At 44.8% G+C, this 27,386-nt stretch overlaps 2 protein-coding genes across 5 annotated transcripts in view; one reads left to right on the top strand and one right to left on the bottom strand.

The window, feature by feature from the left end:
• TBCD (tubulin folding cofactor D) overlaps positions 1 to 25,087 on the top strand; it is a 104,316-nt gene extending 79,229 nt beyond the window's left edge. Inside the window, exons 28-40 of the mRNA XM_063408886.1 lie at positions 3,111 to 3,229; positions 3,632 to 3,723; positions 4,503 to 4,643; positions 7,256 to 7,339; positions 9,226 to 9,384; positions 10,147 to 10,285; positions 14,050 to 14,171; positions 15,069 to 15,146; positions 20,198 to 20,287; positions 20,653 to 20,740; positions 20,826 to 20,935; positions 23,318 to 23,402; positions 24,741 to 25,087. Of these exons, the coding sequence (XP_063264956.1) occupies positions 3,111 to 3,229; positions 3,632 to 3,723; positions 4,503 to 4,643; positions 7,256 to 7,339; positions 9,226 to 9,384; positions 10,147 to 10,285; positions 14,050 to 14,171; positions 15,069 to 15,146; positions 20,198 to 20,287; positions 20,653 to 20,740; positions 20,826 to 20,935; positions 23,318 to 23,402; positions 24,741 to 24,752 (1,319 nt within the window). The 3' untranslated portion in view covers positions 24,753 to 25,087. The remainder of the gene's footprint in view (positions 1 to 3,110; positions 3,230 to 3,631; positions 3,724 to 4,502; positions 4,644 to 7,255; positions 7,340 to 9,225; positions 9,385 to 10,146; positions 10,286 to 14,049; positions 14,172 to 15,068; positions 15,147 to 20,197; positions 20,288 to 20,652; positions 20,741 to 20,825; positions 20,936 to 23,317; positions 23,403 to 24,740) is intronic.
• B3GNTL1 (UDP-GlcNAc:betaGal beta-1,3-N-acetylglucosaminyltransferase like 1) overlaps positions 23,458 to 27,386 on the bottom strand; it is a 97,131-nt gene continuing 93,202 nt past the window's right edge. For all 4 annotated transcript variants that reach the window (XM_063408887.1, XM_063408889.1, XM_063408890.1 and 1 more), the window contains 2 exons: positions 26,415 to 26,501; positions 23,458 to 23,595 (listed from right to left, as the gene is read on the bottom strand). In XM_063408887.1, coding sequence (XP_063264957.1) covers positions 26,421 to 26,501 — 81 coding nt within the window. In that variant the 3' untranslated portion in view covers positions 23,458 to 23,595; positions 26,415 to 26,420. The remainder of the gene's footprint in view (positions 23,596 to 26,414; positions 26,502 to 27,386) is intronic.

Raw genomic sequence — 27,386 nt, 5'->3', positions numbered from 1 at the left:
GTGTTCTGGTAAATGTGCATGTGAAAGTCCTTGTGTTTGTATTTGGATCAGCAGTACAGGAGGAGGCTTAAACTTCTCTGATATGAATCAGCATCTTTTTTTATACTGCTTTTCATCTACCTGTCTTTGTTTAAAGGATCAGATTATATCATGTCCATCAGAGACAAAGTGATGGATTGTACAGATAAATATTTTAAGAATAACAATTTATGTTCTTGTTTTTCTGAATACGACAGTGAATTTACATATACTTAATAAAATAATGATTTCTTTTTCTATTTTTTACCATTATTGAATCAGGTAATAAAATACCTTATTATTTGTTTGCCTTAGAGTTGTTCCCAAAATGAACTTGATTTTGATCACATATGTATTTACATGCAGTCCATGCCCCAAAGACATTAGGGCTGAACTATAAAAGCAGGCTATCCTGGTTTTAAAATACTTTATATAGTGCTGAATTTCTGTGTTTTTATCAAAAAGAAACAAACCTAAACCCCAGAATGGCCCTTTCCTTCCTGGAGTTTGGCCCTGCCTGCCAGATTCTTTGTGGGCATGGGAAGATGTGATGTGGTCCCAAGGCAGATAAAATCCCCACAACCTCAGGAAAGGGTCATGTGTAAAAGCAGAAGGTGCTGGGCAGGAGGAGGCAATGCTGAGTCCAAGCAAACAGGCTAAAAATGAGTTGAAAAGGTCACAGGTCAGATTTTTGTAAGGATGAGGTTTCAAGTTTCTGTGAAAGTGGACAGGAGGAGCAGGCAGGTGCCCAGGTCAGGGAGGAGCAGGGATGTGCTGCAAGTCCAGGCTGCAGCTCTTGTTGCTGTTCATTTAGACCCCTCTGAAGCCTCATTGTTTTTCCTGGATTTTAGGTTAACTTTTCATCTGGCTTGTGCTTGAAGGGACCATGGCAATGTGGCCATGATGGTCTAAGGGACACAATTAGGTCAAATTTATAGATACAGACAAAATTTCTCCTTGGACTTTCTGAAACAGAATTGTGAACTGACAGTTTTTCTGTTGTAGAAAACTCTCTGGCCAGATCCATCCTGACTACCCTTTTAATTGGCCTTAACTGCCCTGGACCCTGCTCCACACATGATAACACAAGTACCATTACACATGCAAGCACCTTAATAGAAACAAACAAACAAACAGATGTATTTTATCTGTGTACCAATAAAACTTACATATTTTGTGCCTTTCTGCTGTGGGATTGCAATCCAGCAGTGAAAGTCTTCCCCACAGTGTGTGATGGATGTGGGTATGTGTGGAAGCTGCAGTGCAGGAGACATTCAGCACAGTGCAGGTGCCTTGGATAAATCAGTTAAAGCAGGTCTGGACATGATCAAGGGGATTAGGAAAAAAAAAAGCTTTTGGTAAAATTTAACCAGCGTTTCACTGTTGCTTGATGATTAAAATGGAAACAGCAATCAAAGGTGCTTTAGCAATTTGACATTCTCAATCTGTCCTTATAAGGCTGCAGTTTTATTGAATCACTACTTTTACCTCTGTTTGTTTTGACCTCCTGTTTGTTTTTTCTTTTCCTGTCTTAATGTGTTCTGGTTTGGTTTTGCTGAGTTTCTCCTTTAATATTCTTTCAGGATGGGTTGTGTGGAATTAATACTGTAGACACTTCATAGAAGAATATTAACATTTGCATTACACTTTCCACCATAATTACTGCGTGGTTATAAGGGAAGAGCTGCTTGTTTGCTCGTGTCATTTAAATGGCTAAAATGTCAATCTGAATTTTACATCCCTCAAAGTGGAGACTGTCACTGTTTAGGATCTTCTTGCTGTCACAGCAAACACTGCATCTTCCTGTGGCCTCAGGACTCTTAACACCCTGGTGGTTTGGAAAGTTTGGGATGATGGATGTGCTTATCTGCAGGTTTTACTCACCTCTGGCCAGGGAGCTGGGCCCTGATGGGAGGGACGAGCTGGGGCCTGTCCACAGCACTGGGGTTTGAAAGAAACACTCAGGAATTATGATGAATGGGGAGTTTCTTATGGCAACTCTTCTTTCTTCCTCTAGCAAATATTGCTCAACCATTTAAACCTTAGATTACAGTAAGCAGTGGCACAATTATGTAATCTTCCCAGGGTCTGTGGTTCTTTTTCTTTGAGGATTAAAAAGTGGCAAAGGGATCGATGAGACCACCTTGCTCTTGTCTGAATCAGAGCTGTGTTTATTGCAGCTGTTTTGGAGAAGCTTTTCTGGAGTATTTTATTTTTTCTCTGCATTTTACAGGAGAGTTTAATGTGAAAAATCAAGTAAAGGAAATATTGTCTCTAAGTCTGAGATCGAGACTGCAGCAGAAATGTGGACCTGTTCCTGACTTTTTCTCTTTTTATTTTGTTGTACACCCTCATTTTCTCCTTGGTACCACTTCACATGTTTGGTGAGGCTCCTTTTGCCATGCCCAGCTGAGTTTATTCTTGTGCCTTTTGACTCTGCTGCTGTTTGTAGGGCCACTGTCCCTGCAGGGTCCTGTGCCAGCACACAGAGCCAAAGGGGGCATTTCTTCTTGAACCTTCTCCCCCAAAACACCCACCTGCATTTATGTCTCTCTGTGCAAAATGATCTGAAATTATCTCACTGTTTAGATATGATCTCTGTGTGTGCTTAAATCAGGAGCTTTCTGAGGGAAAACTTAAAATAACTGACCTTCACAAACCTGGGGATCTCCTGCCTAACACAGAACATTTATCCAATCATAGAAAGTGGTGACCTATAAATATAAAAAGAACATCCTCCCCTGTGCCTACCCAGAAATTTGTGCTTATACTTATTATTTGGATGTCTAAAACTTGGTAGCTCTTTAAAATGAAGAAGTTTGTCTTTTCTCTCTCTGAAATAGTAGTCTTAGTCTAAAAACAAAGTCAGATTTTTAGACAGAAAGTCTAAATTCATTCATGTAAAAGTGAACATCTTAAAAATTTTATCCTTTTCCTGTAGAAAATAAAGATATTCTGCATTTTAGTTTAACAAATTACAAAATTTTCCAGCTGCTTTGTCAAGGATCTTTTCCTTATTTTTTTCCTTACGCACATATGAAATTATAATGATGTAGTGGTTGCTTTTCACTCTGCAATTGTATTTTTTCCAGATGAGCTGGTGACACAGTACGTTTCAGAACTCCAAAACTCAGAGGAAATGATTCGTTGTGGCTTTTCACGAGCTCTTGGGGCCCTTCCAAGATTTCTGCTGAAGGGCAGGCTCCAGCAGGTGAGAAAACAGAATCATTGTAATGAGAGGAGGGCACAAGGCATTTTGAGTGAAACCTGTGACAGTAGTCAAATAAATAATAATGATCATAATTAAAGGTCTTTGTCAAAGGGGTTTGAATGCTAATGGACAGAAAATCATCATGAGTTGAGCTTGCCATAGCTCCTGATAATTAATGTTTAGTCCTGCTTTAGGAAAAGGCAGAGGTTGAATTATCCCTTTGCTGTGGGCCATTGGTCCAAGGGAGGAGAGAGACGTGCAGGCCACTCCTGGTGACAATCCAAACTCTGCTCCCTGCTTGCTTCTTTCATACAAGGTTGAACTCATTTTACTGTGAGATCTAAATTGAGCATAGTAAAAAATGCTTTGGATTTCTATATCTCAATCTTTGTATTTTTTCAGGTTTTGGAAGGCCTAAAAAAAGTCACAGTAATTTCCCCTGAAGACGTGAGCTTTGCTGAATCCAGGAGAGATGCCTTAATAGCAATTGCAAAGTATGTTTCTCATCCCTGCTTTTGTCTAATTTTCAATCCTTCTGTAGAAGCTTTCTCCTGTTTGTTCTGCTGGGAGCATGAGTCCTGAAATCAGTTACCCTGTCACACACACACGTCTTGACTGCATATCCATCACTCAATTTATTTTTGACTCAGAAGATTACCACACACCTAACTATGGACTAGAGCTCTGATGGTGCTGTCAGGTTTTTATCAGTTAACTGGCTACCTAGAGTATATTTTAATGTTTGCTTTTCTCATAGGCTGCAGTTTAATGAGCTTTACTGAGCAAGAAGAATACATGTTTTTTGCACAATCTTAAAAAAATTGAATAGATTTTTATTAAAACCTTTTATTTAAAAGAGTATTTTCTATGTTGACTGTCACAGTGCAGTTAATAGTATACATTAATATTTTATACTCTCAAACTGTTACACTGTAAAAACCCCATGTCTTCAAGGTAGAGAAGTTTAATATCATGTGCATTTTGTGTTGGCCCTTTGCTCTTCCTGGCTTCATTTTAAGGAGAGTTCAGAGACTGACAGACACTGAAGCACGTTCCTTTTTGCAGTGTTATAGATGTGAAAGCAGCCTCATTCCCTGCTGAGATCTTAGCCTTGCCAGTGTTCCTTTGAACCCAAACACTGCTCAGAAATCCTCAGGAAAGAAATATTCCCCATTCCATCTGTAGCAGATGTTACAGCTGTTGGGAATTCTATTAAGCAACGTAACAAAGCTCAATCTCGCCTCCTACCCCTTCTTTTCCTCTTTTTTTGAAGGGTTTGCCAGACTGTGGGTGTGAAGGGAGATGGATCCCAGCAGGAATATGTCTGCAGGGACAATGTTGATCACATTTACGCCACGCTGCTCACCGGTGTCACCGACTACACCACCGACAGCCGCGGCGATGTCGGAGGATGGTAAGGTGGGGTTAAAAAACAGGGCCAGGTTTGGTGTCTAATGCAAAGCTGATGTGTTTTCAAAAGCTCTTAGAAACAAGAGCTCCAAGCCTTTGGAGGTTTGAGTCTAGGTAGGAATTAGGAATGCAGGAAGAGAAGTGGAAAGGTGAGGCTGACGAGTTTTGGTTGTCCTTCCTCAGACGTTGGGAATATGGAGACTGATCTGTTCAAAACCCAAGTTAAGCCTTTTTCTGGTTCTGTCAGTGACATTAGTTCCTTTTAGTGAATACCAGGAATGTATTCAGTTGCAAAACAGGGATTTAAAACATAAACCTTCTCTTTATTTGAAACAGTACATTTGGTCCTGCCTGATCTCCTCTGCTGCTCATTCCTGTTGTGGGGATTTTTTGCCAGGAGAGGGAGCAGCTGCACAACGTGTTGAGAGGGATAAAAACTCTCAATTGTGCTGCAGCATCACCAAATCTTTTTTAAGTTTAGGGTTTCAATGACTTCAAATATGAGACTGCAAGAATGTGAAAGAATGAGACTGCTGATGTGAAATCTGTAGCATAGGGAGATTAATGTCATCACTTCTGTGACTGGCAAGCCTTGTCCCTTCACTGCAATATTTACAAACGTGTTGGAAAAGCTCATGGCACAAATAATCCAGACTGTCTCAGCCTTAGCTGAGGTTTGTGTGTTTGGATTTTCTGTTTTCTGTAGTGGTGTCCAGCTTCTCAGCTGGTAAAATCGTCATACAGCAGGGGAATAGTGACACAGGGCAGGAAATCAGAGTTCAGGAGGTGTTTGGCATTTCCTTAGAAGAGGAAAGAAGGATGCAAAGTAGTGAGGACAGGAGCAGGTCATTCCAGCTTGCACAAGGAAGGAGCAGGGCTTTCCCTGCTGATGGAGAAGCAGGAGGGAGGTGAATGTGTCTCTAACACCAGACAGGGCTGGGTGTAGCTGACAGAAAATGCAAGAGCAATAATACAGGGTGGGGAGGCAGAGAAAAGGAGGAGATACTGAGCTTTGTGAGGTACTGAAGAAGATGAGGGCCTGGCTAAGTGTAATCAGGTATTCAACTTCACTTCCACATCTGAGAGCTCCCACTGCAAAAGTATTGTTTGCCCTTCATCTGTGTCTTCATGTCAAAACAAAACAAAACATCGTGGTACTTGCAAAGAAATCCTCAGGAAATTAAATTCCCAATGCCCATTAAAATTTAAATGTGCTTTGAGCACCACTTTTTTTTTGAGCTGCTTTGGGCAATTCCAGCCAAAATCAAGCCCAGAAAAATGTAAATCAGAGGGGGAAGGGGGGTCCTTTCTCATGGCAAACTCTTGGCTGCTGAAGGCTTTTGTGGCCTCTCAAATATCAGTGCTTTCTCATTCTATTTCTTCTAAACCAGTGAATAAGATGGAAAGATACGGAGAGAAATGCCATTTCTCTGGAGAGATCTTGTCTTTTTTGTGTAATTTCTGTCTTTCTTTAATAGAGTTGTGGGAAAGTTTCACTGACTTTACTCTGCATATGCAAACTTTACCTTTCTTTGGACAGATTATTTGCTGGGACATGCCTGATCTGTCTTCAGGTGTTAGACATGAATATCTAAGTCAGATATGATACAAAAAACTAGTAAAACATAACCTTGATGAAAGACTGCCAGACTTGTTTTAAGCTGCTTTGGAAAAAATGATGTAATTTACCTTTTTTACCATTATAACAAATGTCCTGCCCAGTTGTAGATTGCACCTGCAACTATTTTCAAGTTGTTTTGGAAGTCAGCAAGAGGAGCATTTCTTTTCATAGAAGGCTGCTGGGCCTTTTCAAATATTTTTTTTCCTTTCTTTTAAAAAATTATGAAAGGATGACATTATCTGAGTTACTAATGTATTGAACATGCTGGACCTGGTCATGTAACCCACTGAGGTATTGCCCTTAAGGAAGGAAACACTTTTAAAAACTCATGGATTGACAAGATGTCATTTAAAACAACTGTACTAATCTTTTTTTAATTGAAATTACACTTTTAAAAATTGTATTTAGACATTTTGAAGGTAGCAGACCATTATCTAGATAGGACTCCAAGTACAACTTAGTGTTACTTTGGTCAAACATTTCATGAAAATAATTATTGTTTGGCATAGAGATTTAAGCCACTCTGAGTCACAACTTGTTTTTAATGTTGGAAATATAAAGCTTAAAAATTTACAAGAATGTAACAGTCTTAACAGTGTTCAATATCTGACTTTAAAAATGTGTGTTGGCCTTTTCAGAACATAATATGAAGCAGGCATAGCGCTTGTGTTTAAATATATCTAATTGCACATGAAATATTACTAATCATTATCAGCTTTAACCTTCTTAAAATGAAGAATAAGCCTGATGACATCTGGCTGGGATCAAAGCCAGGCAGGTGAGGCAGGGGTGGCTGTTGGACCCTCCCTGCAATGTGAGCTTTGCTTCACAGGATGGGACTGGGGGGACACCCCTTGTCCTCCCAAATTATGGGAGGTGCTCTGAGGCCATTGCTTTTGTCACTGTGAGTTTTTGCTGCTGTGTTCACCTGCCTGATGTTGAAATGAGTGAATCAGTGCTGCTGGAGCTCCTGTGCTGTGTGTGTGTCTCTGCAGGGTGCGGGAAGCTGCCATGACCAGCCTGATGGAGGTGACGCTGCTGCTGGTGCAGAACGAGGCCGAGCTCATCAATGCCAACATGTAGGTGCTGTGTGCTGCTCCTGTGCATCAGCCCTGAGCTGCAGCCAGGCCCTGCAGCAATGCAGCCTTGCATGCTCTGGGCTCACTCCTGCACTGAGTGGGACAGAGCTTGGGTAGAAATGCGTTAAACCCACGCAGATGTGGAGGGGGTTGTGTCTGGTTAGGGAAGGAGAAAGGCAAGGGAAAGAAAGGGAAGGAGGAAGGGAAGGGGAAAGGGAAGGAGAAAGGAGAGGAAAGAGAAAGGGAAGGAAAGGAAAGGAAAGGAGGAAGGAGAGGAAAGAGAAAGGGAAGGAAAGGAAAGGAGGAAGGAGAGGAAAGAGAAAGGGAAGGAAAGGAGGAAGGAGAGGAAAGGGAAGGGAAGGGAAGGGAAGGGAAGGAAAGGAAAGGAAAGGAAAGGAAAGGAAAGGAAAGGAAAGGAAAGGAAAGGAAAGGAAAGGAAAGGAAAGGAAAGGAAAGGAAAGGAAAGGAAAGGAAAGGAAAGGAAAGGAAAGGAAAGGAAAGGAAAGGAAAGGAAAGGAAAGGAAAGGAAAGGAAAGGAAAGGAAAGGAAAGGAAAGGAGGAAGGAGAGGGAAGGGAAGGAAAGGAGGAAGGAGAGGGAAGGGAAGGAAAGGAGGAAGGAGAGGGAAGGGAAGGAAAGGGAAGGAGGAAGGAGAGGGAAGGGAAGGAGGAAAGAGAGGAAAGGGAAGGGAAAAGGAAAGGGAAAAGGAAACTTTGTTGGGAGAACCTGGGTGGCAATTCCATCTTGGAAATGCAGCACAGCTGTAGGATTTGGGCTAAACCTGCCACCTCTGTGGTGCTTCCCAGCAGTGTTCCCTGAAATAGAAAGCAAACCTACCTGCTTATCCAGAGCATCACATCATGAATGTGACCAAATGTGAGCATGAGTTTGGATTAGTTTCTTTGCAGAATTATTAGTAAGGAAATAAAGAAAAATAATTTACACTGAGGTTCTGATTTTTAATTTCGTGATACAGTACTCCTAATAATAAAAGAATTAATAAGTTCAAATTTTAAAACATAGCTTGAGCTGCAGCAAAAGATTCGTAATAGTGGTATTGGTTTGTGGACAGAGTGGGCCAGTGGTTAGGTGAACATATACATGGTTTGGATTTTAATTAAAAATTCCCAAACGTTGAAGGACACCTAGAAGGAAAATACTTTATTCTCTAAGAATACACTGCTCAGTAGTGCCCATTTTCAGGGGCTTCCTACTGTCCATCTGTTTATACACAGATTGTCCACATGGAACTGAGAAAAGCATTCCTGCCAGCTGGATCCCATTTTCTAAATATTCTAGGCCTTGGTGTAGGAATGAAGGAATTTTAGCTGGATTTACTATCATTAGTGTCCCTTTCTGAAGGGTAGAGGGCCTTGTGGGACACAGCACTGTAGCTGAAAGTTTAGTTGTGAATATAAACAAAATAGGATATTGTTAAAAATTAGCCAGAATTGAAGAAGTGGTTTACTTGGGATATATGAGATGTAGGAGAGACCTTATCCTCTGCTACATGTGCAGTTTTCCACTTCAAAATGTGCTTTTTTCAAAGTTCTGCTCTATTTCCATGTGAAATGTAGCAGTTCAGCCAAGCCATAAAGCACTTTGTTATCTTTTTGGATGAAAGGTGGGGCCATATATGTAAAAGGTGGATAAAATACTCTGTAACATTAATGTCATGCTGGTTTTTGATTGATTGATCTGTGGAAGATAAAGTCTCAAGATTCTGTCATCATGTGAATGTCTTAAATCACTTTTATGTTCATTCTGAAGAGTTAAACCAAAATACTTTCCTAGCAGGATCATTCTTACCCATCTAATTGAACCAATTTAAATCTAAATACACATTCTGCTGCTTAAATTTTCTGATTAATTGTTTTCTTCTTTGTAGCTGCAAGCAGATTATGTGCTGGCTGGCTCAACAGTCAGCTGAAAAAATAGATAAATTCCGAGCTCATGCAGGATCTGTGTTCCTTACTCTTTTGCACTTTGACCATCCTCCAGTCCCACACATCCCTCATCGAGAAGAGCTGGAGAGGATATTTCCAAGGTAAGGTATTGAAAAATATCCTAAAACACTGAAAAAGTGAAAGATAAATGCACACAGTTACACCTAAACCAAGCAACCTGATGTAATTTTTGTGCTCAAATGCCCAATATCTGTATGGAGGAGTATTTGGTGGTGTTTGTCAGGATTTCATTGAATTGTCCTATGAATATGCACGAACATATTTTTTTCCTCAACTGGAAAACATTGATCATAATGATAGTTCTTAATTAATTATATTGTTTTAACGAAGCTCTAGTTGCAGTACTTTTCCAAGATGGACTTTCTAGTTAAAGCAAAAGTGAGAGCAACTTGTTCCTGAGTGGTGGTGATGATACCTGAAGGGAATGAGGAGCATCCAGCTCTGTGTTTGGGAGAACCTCAGCTCTGTCTGTGAGGCTGCTGATTATTCAGTGCTGGAGGGTGTGCTGGCCTTTCCTGGGACAGCTCTGGCCTTGGATCAGCTGTTGAGCAGCTGGTGGTGGGAGAGAACACAGAATGAAACTGCAGAAAGAAACTTGTTTTCTGAATGTAGGCAGAAAGGGAAAGGGAACTGCAGTTGACATCTTACCTGGGTCAGAACAAGGATTTGAAGATTCCTTCACTGGCAGCGGCTGAAGCTTCAATTTGTATTTTCCTCATATGCTCAGTGTTGGATTTGCAATTTATGTCATTCAGAGACCTTCTTCACTGGTGTGGAGGAGCAGTGTGGGGGGAAGAAAAGCAGTGCAGCCACACAAGATGATTCTTTTCCTTCCCTTCCAGGTGGGAGAAGGAGACGCTGAACTGGAACGCGGCGTCGGAGGCGTTCCCTCGGATCACGCAGCTCCTGGCCCTGCCAGCCTACCAGTACCACGTTCTGCTGGGGCTCTCAGTGTCTGTGGGGGGCCTGACAGAGACCACGGTGAGAGCCCCATGCTGCTTCTAAACCTGCTGGCCCCCTTGGCTTTCATTTAAAAGGATCCTCCTCTTGCCTTGCTGAGCGCGCGGGGAACAGGGGGTGAGGGCGCTTGGTTTGTTTCTGCTCTCCTGGCCTGGCAGGGTCTGAGCTCCAGCCCCACAAATCCCAGCCCTGAGCTGACTCTCCCAGCTGGGTCAGAAGCTCCAGCTCCACAAATCCCAGCCCTGAGCTGACTCTCCCAGCTGGGGTCAGAAGCTCCAGCTCCACAAATCCCAGCCCTGTGCTGACTCTCCCAGCCCTGTGCTGACTCTCCCAGCCCTGAGCTGACTCTCCCAGCTGGATTCAGAAGCTCCAGCTCCACAAATCCCAGCCTTGAGCTGACTCTCCCAGCTGGGTCAGAAGCTCCAGCTCCACAAATCCCAGCCCTGTGCTGACTCTCCCAGCTGGATTCAGAAGCTCCAGCTCCACAAATCCCAGCCTTGAGCTGACTCTCCCAGCTGGGTCAGAAGCTCCAGCTCCACAAATCCCAGCCCTGAGCTGACTCTCCTGGCTGGGGTCAGAAGCTCCAGCTCCACAAATCCCAGCCCTGAGCTGACTCTCCCAGCTGGGTCAGAAGCTCCAGCTCCACAAATCCCAGCCCTGAGCTGACTCTCCCAGCTGGGCTCAGAAGCTCCAGCCCCTCAGCAAAGTGCAAGGGGATTGCTCTTCTCCACTGAGGTGAAATCCAGTTCATTTATCACCTGATGCAAGGTGATAACTGTGAGTTGTCTGTAGGTGTTAACAGTTGCACAGGTTTCTTTTTTACATTATTTTTGATACATTTTCTACTAAAATACCAGTGAGATGTCAGAAGTTCCATTACCGAGAAATATCATTCAAATGTCTGTCTCAATCCTCTGAGCTTTGCAATCCTTTTTTCATTCTTCTGGCATGAACAATCTCTTTATCACTGGCTTTGGCAGTCTGCTATGCTGCCAAATTTTTCCCTATTTTTTTATGATTTTAGTGTATCCTTCTGTCCTTACATTACAGCTTGCATTGGTAGTTTCAAAATCCCTGGTTTCCAGATATTTGGCTTATAACGTTTTTTGATTTGTTGTAGCCAAAGATGTAAAATACAAGAAGACAATTTTAGGGGTAAGGATGTGGTTCAGTATGAAACCACAGAGAAATATCAGACCAGTAACAGAATATTTTGGACTGTCAGTTAAGTCTTTAAATCCCAGTGGCCCTGTAACATGAGGAGGAGGCTGTGAATCAGCACCCCAACAGTGGTTAAGAGTGTTTCTAATTAAGATTTCCATCTCAAATTAAGAAAACTGGTAGAGAAGTGAAAAGTGCTGGAAAAACAGAGTTTTTGTGGAGGAGGAACAGTTCCTGCTGGGTCACAGAAAGGAGGGGTTAAAATCACCTGGAGCTTGTCTCCCATGGCTTCCCCTTTTCAGTCACAGCTTGCCCAAGTGATGTTTTTGATGTTTTTTGGCCTGGTGCTGTGGGTTCTGCTCTTGGTGTGAGCCCTTGGGTCTGATGGAGCAGAGTGTTCCATGTCTGTGCAGTCTCTTGTATTTAAACCAATTCTGAGCATTTTAATGTTTCTAAAATGGCAACTAATTAGATGAAAATGGCTATTTTAAAACTCTGAAAACATGTGTGTGTTGGTTTGTGACAGTAATTATCAGATAGACAATGTAACTCTTAACAGATTTCTTTAATAGCAAACATGCACACGGAATTCAGCTTTCAGTCAAGTACAGTTAATTATAGGAGGCTCCACCAAAACCAAAGTTATTTGCCTAAGTATAAAAAGGAGGAAAGTTTTGGAGAAACAGACATTCTGGCTGCTAGCTAGGGTCAGAGGAAAATTCTTATTCAATATTTTAATTTTTTTTAAGTCCTGGTTGCATTTAATTATGAAAAGTTGGAACAGTTCAGTTCCATGCAGCTCCCTGCCCTTGTTACCATCTGCCAGTGTGTTAAGGGAAACCTGCAGTGTCCTCAAACTGTGATTGTGAAATGTTAACTTTCCTGTGATTCTCCAGTTTTCTTTAACACTAAAGGCTTGTTCTGGCTAAAATATTCTTGAGGGCTTTCGAAAGAAGGTGACCTAATTCTCTCTTGAGTCAGCTAGAAAGGCAAGGGAGGGCACTTACACTTGGGAGGGTATGTGTGTGGTGAGTCACTTTTAATATCTAAAATGTGGTATAGAAATTAAAATTGATGTGTTTTGCAATGACTGGTATTCCAACTACTCTTTGAAAGCCTGCTCAATATCCAGAGACTGATTTAAAACACTGATAGAAAATTTTAAGAACAATTCTATTAACTCCATATGAAAGAAGCATCTTTTTAAAATCTTGGATGGATGAAAAGGATTATTGGAATATGTGTTCTTGCAGTAATGTGTGTTCTTGTGACTCCCTTCCCTCTCTCACTTCAAAACCATCTGTGCACATGCACACATAGACATGGAAGTTAGAGAAGATTCTTGCATATACTGCGAGATAATCTGAGTTCAAATGTCAGTTTGTCTTGTAGTCATCTCAGGGAATTAACAGGAGAAAGGCTCTCTTGTAATTCCGTGGTCAGGGGCAGTTTGGCTGCAGCTAAAATTGCTCTGCAGTATATTTAGCAAGAGTAGTTCTTTGTTTGGCTTTTTAAAGAGATTTTCTGGAATGAGCCGTGTGGGGTCTCTGAAGTGTTGTGGTGGCAGTGGGGCTGCTGGAAGAATTGCAGCTCAAGCATTGGAAGTAATCTGGGAAAACAGAAGATGTCATTCCCTGTGGGATTTGGCACTCTGCTCCATCACCATGGTTCAAAGGGCACTTTCTCTGTGTAAAAGAATCTTCTAATTATACATCTGGCCCACAGTGATGCATATTTCTTATGGCTGCATAAACCCCCTCAGTGTGTGGAGATCAGATGTACAATGCTGCTCTTTCTCCACTGCACAAACCCTGCAGTTGCAGGGGTCAGGATATAATTTTGATATAATTTCATTACTGTTGAACTACATCACATTCAAAATTTTGTTGAAGCACAGAATGTCCCGTGATTGCCGCTCCCCACTAGAGAGTGAAAATTGCACTTTAAAATGGTATAGAAATTGTAAATAAAGCCTTAAAAATAAAACAGGGATCAACATATTCTGAACCCCTAAAGTTCCTCACAGGCAGTACCAGAGCTGTGTCGCTGTGTTGGATCTCACAAACAAAAATATTGGGATGTTAGTAGAGGATATTCTAAACCATCTGGCTACTGGGACAAATTGTATGCAAATGAATGAATCTGCATATTTGGTGGAAGAAACAGACCCCTAATTCTCTTTTCTTGGTTGAGAGTTCTTGAGCAAAATACACTTGAGAATAATTCTGGGCATTCTTTTTTTACAGTTCCATCAGCTGTTTAATAAATGCTGCTTGGTGAAGGCCTGGTGTGCTCCTTCAGAGCCACAGCAGTGTGATTATCTGAAGTGAAGCAGGATAATCACAGTGGTTTGAGGATGTTTCATTTTGAGGGAAAGAAAACAACGAGCCTTTAATGTGGCCTTTTGTCCTGCAGTGGCAAACTTAAAAAAACCCAAAAAACCAACAAACCTTCCTTGACAATGAGTTGGTGCAGGTGAAACAGCCTGGTGGGTGTTGGTGCTGATCTCTGCACTGCTGCTGCAGCAGTGTCCAGTGCAGCTGTGCTCAGGACAGCCCTGCAGCCCTGCCTGTGTGTGGCAGTGCCTTTTTGCTGTCCCTCACTGCAGCTTCCCTCTGTTGCAGCTCAGATACTCTGCCCAGAGCCTCTTTGACTACATGAAGACAATCCAGAGTGACCCCAGTGCTTTGGAGAGTTTTTGTGAGACGCTGCTCAAGGTCTTTGAGGACAACCTGCGCAATGACCGGTAATGGTTTTCCTTTCCTTTCCTTTCCTTTCCTTGGCTTCTTTCCCTTCAACAGCTTTGGAAATCAAACGTGTGGCACTTCTGGTGAATGCCCAGAGCACAGGCATTTGATTCAATGGAGCTGTTTGGTACAGCAGGACACGTGGTAAAATATATAACCAAGGAATGAAGGCAAAATATTTTGCAGATTCAGGTTTTTAAATGGTAAAATGGGTTGGGTTGCAGAGGACTCAAAGCTCATCCCATTCCAGTCCCCTGCCATGGGCAGGGCCACCTTCCACCATCCCAGGTTGCCCCAAGCCCCATCCAACGTGGCCCTGGACACTTCCAGGGAAGGAGCAGCCACAGCTTCTCTGGGCACCCTGTGCCAGGGCCTCCCCACCCTCACAGGGAAGAATTTCTTCCCAATATCCCATCTAAACCTGCTGTCTTTAGTTTGAGGCCATTTCTCCTTGTTCTGTCACTATTGTATTTTTATTTTGTTTCTTGTCTCAAGTGTTGGAAGCATGGCCATGGTTGTTCCAAGTGACATGTGTTGGTTCATCTGGTGCTGGACTTCTGATACAGTCTGTGGAATACATTGTTTATATTCTACAAAACAGATGAATATGTTCTGATACTGTCAATTGTGTTTTTGGGACCCTGCAAATGTAAAGCAGGCATGTTGTTAATTAGGTTTTTTCCTTTTGGCTGGCATGGAATGTCCCCATTCAGCCAACACACACAAGGTACTGAGCAACCCTCCTCTGTGTAAATCAGAGTTCTCATTTGCCTATGTGTAGCTACGTAGGAAGTTTCTTTCTTTGCTGCTGATTAAAAAGAACATATCTGTTCTTATAGTACATATCTGCATGCTAAAAAGTGGATTTACCTTGTTGAATCACTTTCTTTCCTCAGGGTGTCTGTACCTCTCCTGACAATGCTGGACCAGATGCTGGCAAATGGCTGTTTTGATATGTTCACTGAGCAAGAGAAGTAAGTTGCTGGAAGTCTCTTGGGTTTATTTATTTCCCCCTGTGCAAAAGGGCTCTTCAGTCCTGCCCTGGCTGCTGCTGGGTGTTGCTCTGGAAGGTGCACAGGGCTCCACAGCTGGTTTTGTGTAGAGTGTGCCTGAAATACAAGCTGAGATACATGAGATACATGCTGGTATTTTTCCTTGGGATGTTCAGCCCCCATTTAATTTCCTTCCCTCATTAGTTTTTTTACCATGTTGGGCTGAATGGAGTTTTAGCAAGGGAATTGGCATGTAGGATGTCTGGCATCAGGATTATGCCTAAACCAGCTGCCAAATAGGCAACTCTTGCATTGTAAAAAAAAAGTGTTTGCAAATGCATTTTGAAGCTTGAAATGGAAACTGTGAGCTCTCACACACGTTTGTTTTCTAATAAAACATCCTCAGTCCAGAACGGGCGATATCCAGCAGTGCTTAATTTAACCAGGATTAGCAGCAGGATCAGTTTGACCCTTGTGAGTGCTCCAGTTAAAACCAGTTGCCACAGGGTGTCACTCCTGCCTTGCACAGGTGGAACCCACAGGCATTTTCCTGCCTTTTCACACCCTACAGCTCCTACAGTTTAGAATGTAAAGCTCAGCATTGCTGGTGTGGTTCTGCAGCTGAATCTCAGTGTTGGGGAAGCTCTGTGTGCTCGGGGTGATCTCTGTGCAGAAGGACACCTGAGCCTGGAGTGTTCCTGCTCCACTGTCGTGGTGTGGATGCTCGTGCTCAGGGGAGGTGGATTTATTGTGTGTGGAACTGGCCAGCAGAGATGGCAGTGTGGGATAAATTCCTGTCACCAGGAATTCACTGAATTCCTGAATGAATTCAGTGTCACCAGGGCCATCAAATGCTTTCAGAACTGGCTCCTCTGCTGTGCTTGGCTTAGGAAAAGAACAGCTGTTGGGCATGTGCCAGGCTGCTATGTCCTACCTGTCCTAAGGTGACATAAACCTGCTTGTCCAGCACGAGAGGTTCCCCTCCCTGTGCTGACAGGAGTGCTCTGTGTCACTGCATGTTGAATGCAGAACTGCTCTGGGTGAAAAGTGCCCTCCTCCCTCTCAGCTCGAGGGGTTTCCTCAGCCTCACGAGCTGTACCAAGCTCAGGAGGGAAGGAGGGGAGTGGGTTTCTCTTGGCAGCAGGGCCGTGGGTGCTGGGCTGAAGTGCTGCTGGTGCTGCAGCATCCCTGACCTGCTGCTGCCACCAGACAGGGCAGCAGAGCCCTCAGCTGTGTGTCACAGCCCAAACCCTCCTGATTCCATCCAGAGCAGAGTTTGTGGAGCTGCTCCTGGGACAGGGCAGGCAGGGTTTGTGGGCTGGGCACTGCTGGGGGCAGCGGGCACAGAGCAGGCTGGGCTGGGCTGCTGTGAGCTCACAGCGGCTGCTCTTAAAGCACAGAGGGACTGCAGCTCCCTACTGCAGCTCCCTGCTGCTGCTGGCACCCTGAGGGACAGGCAGGACAAGGGAGATCAACCAAGGCCACGGGCAGAGCTGGCAGTGCAGTGTCACTGGCAGTGCAGTGTCACTGGCAGAGCTGGCACTGGAGTGCCACTGGCAGAGCTGTCACCGCAGTGCCACTGGCAGAGCTGTCACTGCAGTGTCACTGGCAGAGCTGGCACTGCAGTGTCACTGGCAGAGCTGGCACTGGAGTGCCACTGGCAGAGCTGTCACCGCAGTGTCACAGGCAGAGCTGGCAGTGCAGTGTCACTGGCAGAGCTGGCACTGGAGTGCCACTGGCAGAGCTGGCACAGCAGTGTCACAGGCAGAGCTGGCAGTGCAGTGTCACTGGCAGAGCTGGCACTGGAGTGCCACTGGCAGAGCTGTCACCGCAGTGTCACTGGCAGAGCTGTCACCGCAGTGTCACTGGCAGAGCTGTCACCGCAGTGTCACTGGCAGAGCTGGCACTGGAGTGTCACAGGCAGAGCTGTCACTGCAGTGTCACAGGCAGAGCTGGCAGTGCAGTGTCACTGGCAGAGCTGGCACTGGAGTGCCACTGGCAGAGCTGTCACCGCAGTGTCACTGGCAGAGCTGGCACTGCAGTGCCACTGGCAGAGCTGTCACTGCAGTGTCACTGGCAGAGCTGGCACTGCAGTGTCACTGGCAGAGCTGGCACTGGAGTGCCACTGGCAGAGCTGTCACCGCAGTGTCACAGGCAGAGCTGGCAGTGCAGTGTCACTGGCAGAGCTGGCACTGGAGTGCCACTGGCAGAGCTGGCACAGCAGTGTCACAGGCAGAGCTGGCAGTGCAGTGTCACTGGCAGAGCTGGCACTGGAGTGCCACTGGCAGAGCTGTCACCGCAGTGTCACTGGCAGAGCTGTCACCGCAGTGTCACTGGCAGAGCTGTCACCGCAGTGTCACTGGCAGAGCTGGCACTGGAGTGTCACAGGCAGAGCTGTCACTGCAGTGTCACAGGCAGAGCTGGCAGTGCAGTGTCACTGGCAGAGCTGGCACTGGAGTGCCACTGGCAGAGCTGTCACCGCAGTGTCACTGACAGAGCAGGCACTGCAGTGTCACTGGCAGGGCTGACACTGCAGTGTCACTGGCAGAGCTGTCACTGCAGTGTCACTGGCAGAGCTGGCACTGCAGTGTCACTGGCAGAGCTGGCAGTGCAGTGTCACTGGCAGAGCTGGCACTGCAGTGTCACTGGCAGAGCTGGCACTGCAGTGTCACTGGCAGAGCGGGCACTGCAGTGTCACTGGCAGGGCTGACACTGCAGTGTCACTGGCAGAGCTGGCACTGCAGTGTCACTGGCAGAGCTGGCAGTGCAGTGTCACTGGCAGAGCTGGCACCAGGGTGTCACTGACAGAGCAGGCACTGCAGTGTCACTGGCAGAGCTGTCACTGCAGTGTCACTGGCAGAGCTGGCCCTGCAGTGTCACTGGCAGGGCTGACACTGCAGTGTCACTGGTCACAGCTCCTGTGGCTGCAGGGTCGTGCTGCTGCAGTGGCTGAGGGATGCCCAGAGCCCTGGGGATTGCTGGCCCCTTGCAGTGTGGTGAGGTGGGTCCAATACTCAGTGCTGTGTGAACAGAACAGCCTTGGAATGGCAATTCAGGATCTCTGGGGTAGGAAGTGGCGTTTCTCTCTTACATCCAGCAGAAGCACCTGTGTATTCTCTCTGCTTTTTCTGGTGCTTTAGGAAAGTCTGTGTCCCCACTGATCTCCAGCTGATCATTTCCATGTACCCATGCTCTCATAGATTGGTTTTTTTAAGCTATTTTAAGAGCGGAGCTGCAGTGGCTGCTGGCAGTCCCACCCCACGATGGCAGTGGCACTGCTGTGACCCAGCTGCCCTGGAGGAGGGACACCAGCACCCCTGGCAGTGCCATGTGTGCCCAGAATGCAAAGAGAACTTCAGACTGATCCCTCTCCCCCAGTGCTGATGCTGGCACGGTGCCCACACAGGAGAAGGAATTTTCTCAATTTCCTTTACAGAGGCCAAGCTATTTGAGTCACTTGAGATCACACACAGGTTAGGTTTGGTTATTGCAAATGTAGAATTGGCAACCAACAGAAAGGAAAGTGCATCTGTTTTAAACACAAAATGCTGCTCATGAGGTTCCATGTTTTAAATGTATTCCAGATGCTCTTGTTCCAGTTGGGCTCTTTGTTGCTCCCCTTCACAGCGATGTCCCTGTTGTTCAGGCAGTTTAAATCTCACCTAATTCACTGCATGGCCTGGCCTGTGCTGAGCCAGGGACTGTAATTAGCACAGGGTCTTTGTGTAATTGGGGTGGGAGGAGGGCAAACTCCACCAAGGTAAGACAAACCACATCTCAGCATTCAGAGAGCTCCTCCCTCACCCACCCAGACAAATCCATGTCTGTGGACACACACGGACTCATTCCTGCACAGGTCTGTTGTTCCCACCTTGTGTAGAACTCTTTACCTCAGTTTACCATGATTTGTTATTCAGTTTTTTTAAACAGGTCACTATTTGCCAGCACATGCCAGGATTTTGTTACAAAATTTAATAAGTCATTAAAAACCACTAACTCTTGTCTGGAAAACTCTACAGAACAAGGAACATTACCTTAACAAAACATCTTGGCACTCCTATAAACATCTTATTTTAAATGTTCTGCCCTTCAACAGATGACAGTACCCAGCTTTCTTCAGTAGTTTTTATCCACAGCTTTGAATTGTGGTAGCAGAAAATGAATGGTACTATTTTTGCTTTCTCCTTTCCTTACACAAAGCAGTGAGGTTTCCAAAATACGCAGCCTAGAAGTTATTGTGCTCACCAGACAAATATGAAATAGTTTCTTTTGCATCTGTGGCACTTCAGCCTTGAGTGTGGCAAGTAAAAGATTAAATAATTTGAACTGAAATAAAAGCATTAGTCCCCCTTTCCTTCTCTTTGATAGATCCTTGGAATAACTAACAGCACTTGTGTTTGTACGAGTGTCTGGGAAAGAGCTGTGAGAATCACGTTTCCCAGACTGTGTGGAAAAAGAAAAGAATTTGCTAAATATATTTAAAGATGGCTTCATGGCCTGTACACGTAATAGAACTGTGAGCCCTGTGTTTAATTACGTTGTCTGGAATCACTGAAGGAATTTGGGCTGTGAAATGGTGCAGTAGTTAAGAACAACATTCATCCCCTTTTATGTAAAGTTTGGTTGGAGACCTTAGGGAATGACCACGATGACACCAGTCTGTTATTTGGCTGTAGGATAATGTAATTCCTGACTGGGTATTTCTGCTCATTCCACACTGTTCAAACACAAGCCATGGCAAGCTGGTTATCCTGCATGGACTGAACCTGTGTGGCTAAAAGGAGTTCACTCCTCAGCACACAGATAACAGCAGTGTAAATAATTAATAATAATTTCTTCCCTCTCTTGTTAAAAAAACACCACCCAGGAACGTGGTGGCCAAACTCTCCTGAGCTGCTGGAGGGAAGCACAAACCACCCTGCAGTGTGTCTTGCCTTGCCTTGGAATGTTAGTTTGATGTCCTGACAATCATGAAACGTCTTAGAAATTCTGCTGAAACCTGCTGCTCATCTTTTTTTCTTTCCCCTTTTCAGCCATCCCTTCCCAGTGAAGTTGTTCACCCTCTGTAAAGAAGAGATCAAAAGGTCCAAAGACATCCGGAAGCTTCGCTCCAGCATAGGAGTGTGAGTTAATAAAATCAATCTTTTCTCCTAGAAAGTGAAGGATATTTAACTTGCCAGATGTAACAGTTAGGTCTGGTTCATGTGGAATTTCAGTGGAAAATACATAAAAATATACAGGATTGAAGGGTGTCCTTGGGATTGAGAGTCCCATAATTCTGTGTGGTTGAAGTGAAACATGATCTGATAAAGTTGAACAAGGTTTAAAATTTTTACAGTCCTGAAGATGTTTAAAGGGAATCAATTGCTTTTTCTTTGTAGAGAGCACAGCTTCCCCTCCCCACCTTTTTCCCAATGTCCATCTTCATCCTACTCCTCAAAACACACTTGTGCACTTACAAGATCTGCGTTCTTTTGATATCTTCTAGATTTTGTGGCCTGATTCAATTTCAAGGAGACATGAGAGAGAAAGTTTTCTTCCAGCTGTTCCTCCTCCTCTGCCATCCCTTTCCTATAGTAAGTACTGCAGCCTTTGCACGTTCTCAGCTCCATTTTGTGCACTCTTGTGTCTCTGCCCTGCTGATCCTGCCCGTCCCCGCAGATCCGCAAGACCACGGCCAGCCAGGTGTACGAGATGCTGCTCACCTACAGCGACGTGGTGGAGGCAGCCACGCTGGAGCAGGCCATGGCCATCCTCAGTGACACCAACTGGTGAGTGCCCTGCTGCCCCAGCACCTCCCTGAGCCCTGCAGCTCCAAAATCCACTGCCTGAGGGAGCTGGGAGCAGTGACAGGCTCAGCTCTTTAGTGCTTCCACAAAATCAGTGCTGCAAGGAATTCCTGGGCTCCAAAGATCTCTCCAGGATACTGCCCGCTGCAAGGGGGATGTATAAAATCACCAGTAGATAAAGTAAAGTGCCCATATTTTTCTAAACAACATAAAAAGAGAGGAAATCTTGGAAGTTTTCCATGAACCAGAGACTGGGCTGTGCAAACAGTCAAACTTCAAGTGTACAGACAGTTTCTTGGCATTTATGAGCACTGGCAGGATTTGGGGAAAGGAAGGATCTCTGCAAGCTGGAAAACAACAGAATTAGCAGAACAGCTCAAATCTCCCATGAAATGTAATTACTCAACATGCTACAAGCGTTGTATTCAGGCAAAGATTTGGGACTGGAGCAGTTCAGATGTTTCCCAGGCATAGGATGGCATGAATTAAACAACCACGTCACAGAATGGAATTCATTTTTTTCCCTACTCTAATCTGTTACCTTCTTCCAGGGGCAGGGGTAGAGGGTCCTGTTCTTCATGAGCACAATCTGTGACTTTTAGGGCAAAGGAATCACTCCATGAGCACCTCTGCAGTGACAGGAGCATTTGGGCACTGGATTTTCCCCTTTCTGCAAATCCTAGCATTGGGCATTATCATCACCTGGGCAGGTTGATAAAAGGTTGCATGCCTGGGAGATTTGAAAAAATACAGAATTTGAAGATAATAATTAGTTTATTAGATTTGCTGCCTTGTCAAACATTTTTCCTTGTCACAGATCTGGGCCATGGGGCTGCTGCCCCAAACAGCAGTCACAGAGAACAGACAAATGTAGAAAAATATATCATTTATTTAGTCATTATATTAAATGGCTTTTTGTCTTCATTGACATTTCATGGAAATAAATTTATCCCAGACAAGCTGAAAGAACAAAAACACCTTAAAGGGTGGGTGACAGAGGTGCAGACTGCATGTTACACTGTTTGGCTTTTATGTAGTTTCCAGTTTATTTCCATGCTTAAGCTTAAAGAACTTTTTATTTGTGAAAAGAAAGCTGAGTTTATCATTAGGAGGGGTGGCTCCTGCTCCTTTTCTGAATTTTCCTGTGCAAAATTAGAACAAGAGTCTCAGGTTTGAAGGAGTTCAAACCAGCAGTTCTGCCTGTGGTTACAGTTCCTTCTTTAACTGCACATGGAAATTTAGGATTGTGTTGGGTGTGACTCAGAGCTCCATTAGGAAAGCTGCAGTTAAGAGCAGCTCAGGAGCTGCATCAGGAATTTGTGAAGTGCCACTGCAGCAGGGTGAGCTGAGGGCTGTCACTGAACCAGGGATGGCTCCAGGGCCAGCACTCCCAGGGTACAGGAAAAGCAGTGGCAGTTCAGCTCTGCTCATCAACAACTGGGCTCCTAAAATCAAAGCAAAACACTTCCCCAGAAAAACACTCCAGAAAAATGAATATTCTGTTTTCACCCTGTCATTTTTAGGGTGTGCCTGGCTTATTCTGGCTTGCAGCAAGCCCTGAGTACCCTGCTGCACAGTGCCCATTGCCCTGAGATGAAAGACAAAGAGCTTGTTTACTCCAAACTTAATTGTTTTATCTTGGTAGATTTGAGCTGTGTACAGAAAAGGAGATTTGAAGTTGTTGCTGAGTGTCACAGTGAGCTGCTTGTTTTCCTCAAGCTCTCCCAGTGCTAAAATAATCAGTCTAAATTCTGAATTACCCTAAGTATCAGCAGCAGGAAGGCAAATGAGAATTTGAAGGAATATGGTAATTACTGCAATACACATATTTTCCTTGTTGGGTCTCCAGAGACTTTATCATACAATTATGTCATGCAGAGTTTAAACAAATTACTCTATAAATAACACACTTTGTTTAGCCACAGGAAAGCTTCCAGTAGTAAATAAGACAAATTATCCAAGGTGTGAAAAAAAAGGTTGAAGTTATTTCTAACTCGCCCTTTTTTGCTTTTTTGGAAGAGTCTTCTCCAAGTCCAGTAACTTTAGAGAATAAATTAAATGAACTTCTGATGAAAAGGGTTGTATAAATGAGTGAGTTTTTTAATATAAAACCCTATAAAAGAACAGTCTTGGACATTTCATTAGCCATTGGTTACCTGTGGCAGATCTGGTGGGTATTTGTGGTTTATCTGACTTAGGGGGGTACAGAAATGCTCCATTAATCTTCAAATGTGACACAACACCAACTCCTGCCATGTGAAATGTGCCTGAAAGGACACACCCACTGTGATGCAGGGGGCTTGGATCCCTCAGGGCTTGTGTGGATGTGTCTGAATTAACTGGGAACAACCTTTGCTCTGGCAGGGAAGCAGAGCTGCCCGTGGTGAGGGAGAGACGCAACTGCCTCTGCGACCTCCTCAAAGTGCCCAGACCCCAGCTGGTGCCCAAGGTGAGCTGGGAATGTGCTCCAGGGCTGCTCTGTTCATGGAGGTGTCCCCCAGGATGCTCCCAGCCAGCTGCAGAGCACGTGGGGTGGCTGGAGCTGCAGCCTCAGGCCCTTCCAGCCTCATTCCAGAGAGCATTCCAGGCTGGCAGCGCCGCATTCCAGACACAGATGTGCAGCCGCTGCTCCTCTGCCCTTCCTGGGGAAAGGGGAAAGACAGGAACTTCTCAATTTCACAGCAAGATGATGACATGAGGTGGTGAGCAAACCACAGGGCTGCAGCCTCTGTGCATGAACAGCTACAAAACCATAAAATGTGTGTGTATATATATTTATATATTTATACATAATGTATATTTTTAGATAGTTTGGATGTGCCCACCCAGCTCAGTATTTCACAAGTACAGAACTCTGCTTTGGTAGGGGTTCTAGAAAAGGTTTTTAGTGTTTTAAAGAATATGTGTTACTGTGTATATATAAATATTTATCTTTCTTGAAAGGCTCATACTTAAGACACTATGAATGCCCTTCAAAGACCTCCTGCTGCCTCATCGCGGTTTCTTCACTCATTTTCCAGTTTTTACCATCTGCTTTTAGTACAATTCTAAGAAACCTCAGCTAACATTTTTATAATTCTGGAAAACAAGAATCTGAATCTCCCGCCCAGACAAGGAGTTGTTTTTAGAACAAAAACTGACCTGAGTGTTGCTTTTAAAGGTTTTCTAATCAAGTAATAAAAAAGTTATGCTCAAAATGAGAGATCTTATGAGATGAACTCTCTGATCTCAAAAACCCCCTTATTTTAATCTTCATTACTGAAGGCTGAGAGAAGCCATACTTTAGGAGAAAACTGTCTCTAGAATAAACAAAATAATAAGAAATAGCCAAATACACATCCAGCTATCTCTGCTGGAGCTGGAACAGGTGGGATCTGGATGTTTTGTGCTCAGTTTGGAGCTTTACCTCTTGCACCCCTGGGCATAAGGAAGCAGTGAGTGTCACTGCCAGCTCCTGGTGCCACTGAAGCTGTCCCCCTGTCCCCAGTGCTGTCCCCAGCAGTGCCCAGCACCCGGCACAAGGGGGAGAAGCCAAAGAGGAGGACAAGCTTGGCAGGATAAAAAGGTGAATGAAGTTGGCTTCAGCTGAAATCAACACTTTCTACTCCTTTAAATTTTGTACAAATAAAACTTGCTGGAGGGGAATTCAAACCGTGGTGTTAAAAGGACTGAATATTCCAGCTTTGCCTTTTCTTTTCTGTTGAGGTGCGCAGTCACACGGCTGGGACAGTGCCAGGACAGTGATGCTGGCTCCCTGTGACCTGTCCTTTTCCTTTCTGTCCTGCAGAGTTCAGCATGAGCAGCAGCCCTGCCTGCTGGGCTGTCCTGGAGCTCGTGGTTCCTGTGCTGCCAGGATGGGAGAGGCTGAGCCGTGGCACCCTGAGATGCAGGAGCTCAGCAGAGCTGAGGATGCACTGCTGCACAGGAGAGGCAGAGCCTGCCTGAACGCACAGAGGTGCCACAGGAAGACAAGCAGAATTCCTTGTTTTCAGTTTCTAACGTTGCTGTCTGGCAGGTTCTTGTCATGCTCTGTCACACTGACCTGTCTGGTTTGGTGCCAGTGGTTTGTACCTCCCTGACTGAACGGAGCCTGTGCTTGTACACACACCAAGAATTAAACCTGACCTACTGCTCTGGGCTCTTCAAGGTTTATTTTTCAGAGGTGAGAATGGCAACACTCAGTGATCTTGAAATCATCCCAAGCATTAAGGGTCCCTGTGGAAAAGTCTGTCATTCCTGTCATAGTCAAACAAAACCCCCCAGGGTTCACCTCAGCTGATGTCAAAGTCTCTCATAACAGCTCTTTATGTAACTAATTCAGACAAATTGTTTTTTGTGGTAAACTCAGTGTTGAAGAAGGTGAGTCAGTTCTTCAGCTGCCAGGAATGCAGCTCATTTCTTACCCCCTACAAAATGAAATAGTTCTGAAATTGATCTTTAGTGAGATCAATGTGATGGGGAGGTCAAATGCACAGGCTACATCACAGTGTAATTACGCTGTTATTTCATGGCTGTAATTAAATCCCACTATCCCAACCCTTGAACAGTGGCTGTGTGTGTATATAGACACATCTCTACAAATTTGAAAGCAAGGAAAAATTCAGCCAGAGAAGCTAAAACCAAGCCAGTTTCTCTGTGAAGTAAAGGCTGCAAACTGGAGGTGTTCACTTGCAATGCTCCAGGCTGCCTGGCTCAGATTTTGTCTGGTTTTGAAGAAAGTAACTATAAATGAGATTATTCAATGCTTCTTAAGGATTCTTGCAAGCTGGACTGGCAGCTGCAAGTAGTGGAGCTTCACTGACTCTTGATCAAGTGGTTCTGAACTCCCACTGCACACATCCCAGGAGGAGATGCTCCTTCACCCACAGCTCCTGTGCTGCTGCACTGCCACTCCAAGGGAATTTTCTGGAACATTCCTGAGAGATCTGGGGCTGTACAGTTACACCTGTAGGTCTCTGCTGCAAGAACAGCACAAGCTCTGCTGGCACAGCCTGAGCATTCCAGCAGGGGAAGGTGCAGTGGAAATGGAGGAGCTGCACAGGGGCTCAGCTGGCTCCAGGTGCTGCCACAGACAGAGCTGTGCTGCTCACACAGCCCCAGAGCTGAGGCTGCTCCCTCTGGGGCAGCCCTGGGAAACACCAGCAGCTCTCTGGGAGCAGGGAAGGGCTCCGAGCAGAGTGGGACAGAAAACTGCACAGGCTTCTCTGTGGTAGCAGTGCTCTGGTAACCCTGTGCTTGGTGGGTGTTTAAATTAGAAATACAATTTCCCAATCAAACTGAGTGATGTGCACCAGTAAAACTCAGCACACAGCATCACCCTGGTGTAACTGTGACCTCCCTTACAAAGGGGTTACTCAGCCCAAAGATTAAATTGACAAAGCACAACTGACTAAAAAGTTCTAAACCTCTGAAGAGTTTGGTCTTCCTGCACCCAGATCCACAGAGAGCAGCACTGCCTCACCTTGGTCTAGTTAAAGTGGTAATAATCCACCCCTTCCTTCAGGTTCAGCGTGCCCAGGTTTGTTTCAAAGGCTCCACCTGTCAGGTCCTGTGAGGGAAGAACAAGAATATGAGATAAACTCATTCCAGATTGTAACAGGTTTGGGTTACTGAGTCTTTAGGCCACAGAAGGAAGTCCCGTTTGCAGAACTAAACAAATAAACCAAGGCAGGATAATTTCTATTCAGAAATTCACAGTATGTTGAAAAGTTACTGTTGAAATCAGTGTGGGGGGGATATCAGACAACTCCTCAGCTCTGCTGTGCTGCTCTGGAGCACCCAAGGGCTGCTCAGCCCAGCTCTGCCCTTGTGTTTGCTGACCCAGACATGGGCAGAGAATGGACCAAGGGAGTGATTTGGACAAAAGAAGTGTTTGGTGGATTTTGAGCACTGATAAAGCTGTCTGATTAAACAAGCCCTTCATCAAGCAGATGAAGTACTCTGCAGAGTGAAAGGTGTTTCCTTTTGAGCCCCAGTCAAGTTATCAGGGCAGGAACTGGGTACGTTTGGCCCATGAGCAACCTCAAGTGATGTCATTAAGAAAACAGGGCAATTTCAGCATTCCTGAGCACTGGGGTCTTCCTGGAATCCTTAATTACTGATCTTAAGGAATGTCACCAAAAAAACCCCCAAAAATGAACGCTGACAACACCACAGGTGGGAGATAAAGCAGCTGCTCGTGTTTGTGTGGTTGGCCCAGAACAACAAGGGTGAAGTTTTAACTGTGAATGTTTAGGATAGGAAGTTACAGAAATGGAGTCCCACTGAAACTGGAATTGAAGGAGTTGGAAAAAAACCCCTGCTTTATAGAGGGGTTAAAAAAATACATAAGAGACCAGATGCTAAATTAAGTGGCAGAGTTAAAGACAAATCTTTCATTGACAGAGCACAGGAAAAACCAGGCAGGGCTGTACAATAAAAGATCTGACAAAAA

The sequence above is a fragment of the Prinia subflava genome, chromosome 12 (genome assembly GCF_021018805.1).
Source record: "Prinia subflava isolate CZ2003 ecotype Zambia chromosome 12, Cam_Psub_1.2, whole genome shotgun sequence".
Taxonomy (NCBI): Eukaryota; Metazoa; Chordata; class Aves; order Passeriformes; family Cisticolidae; genus Prinia; species Prinia subflava.
This window is presented reverse-complemented; position numbering and strand designations above follow the sequence as displayed.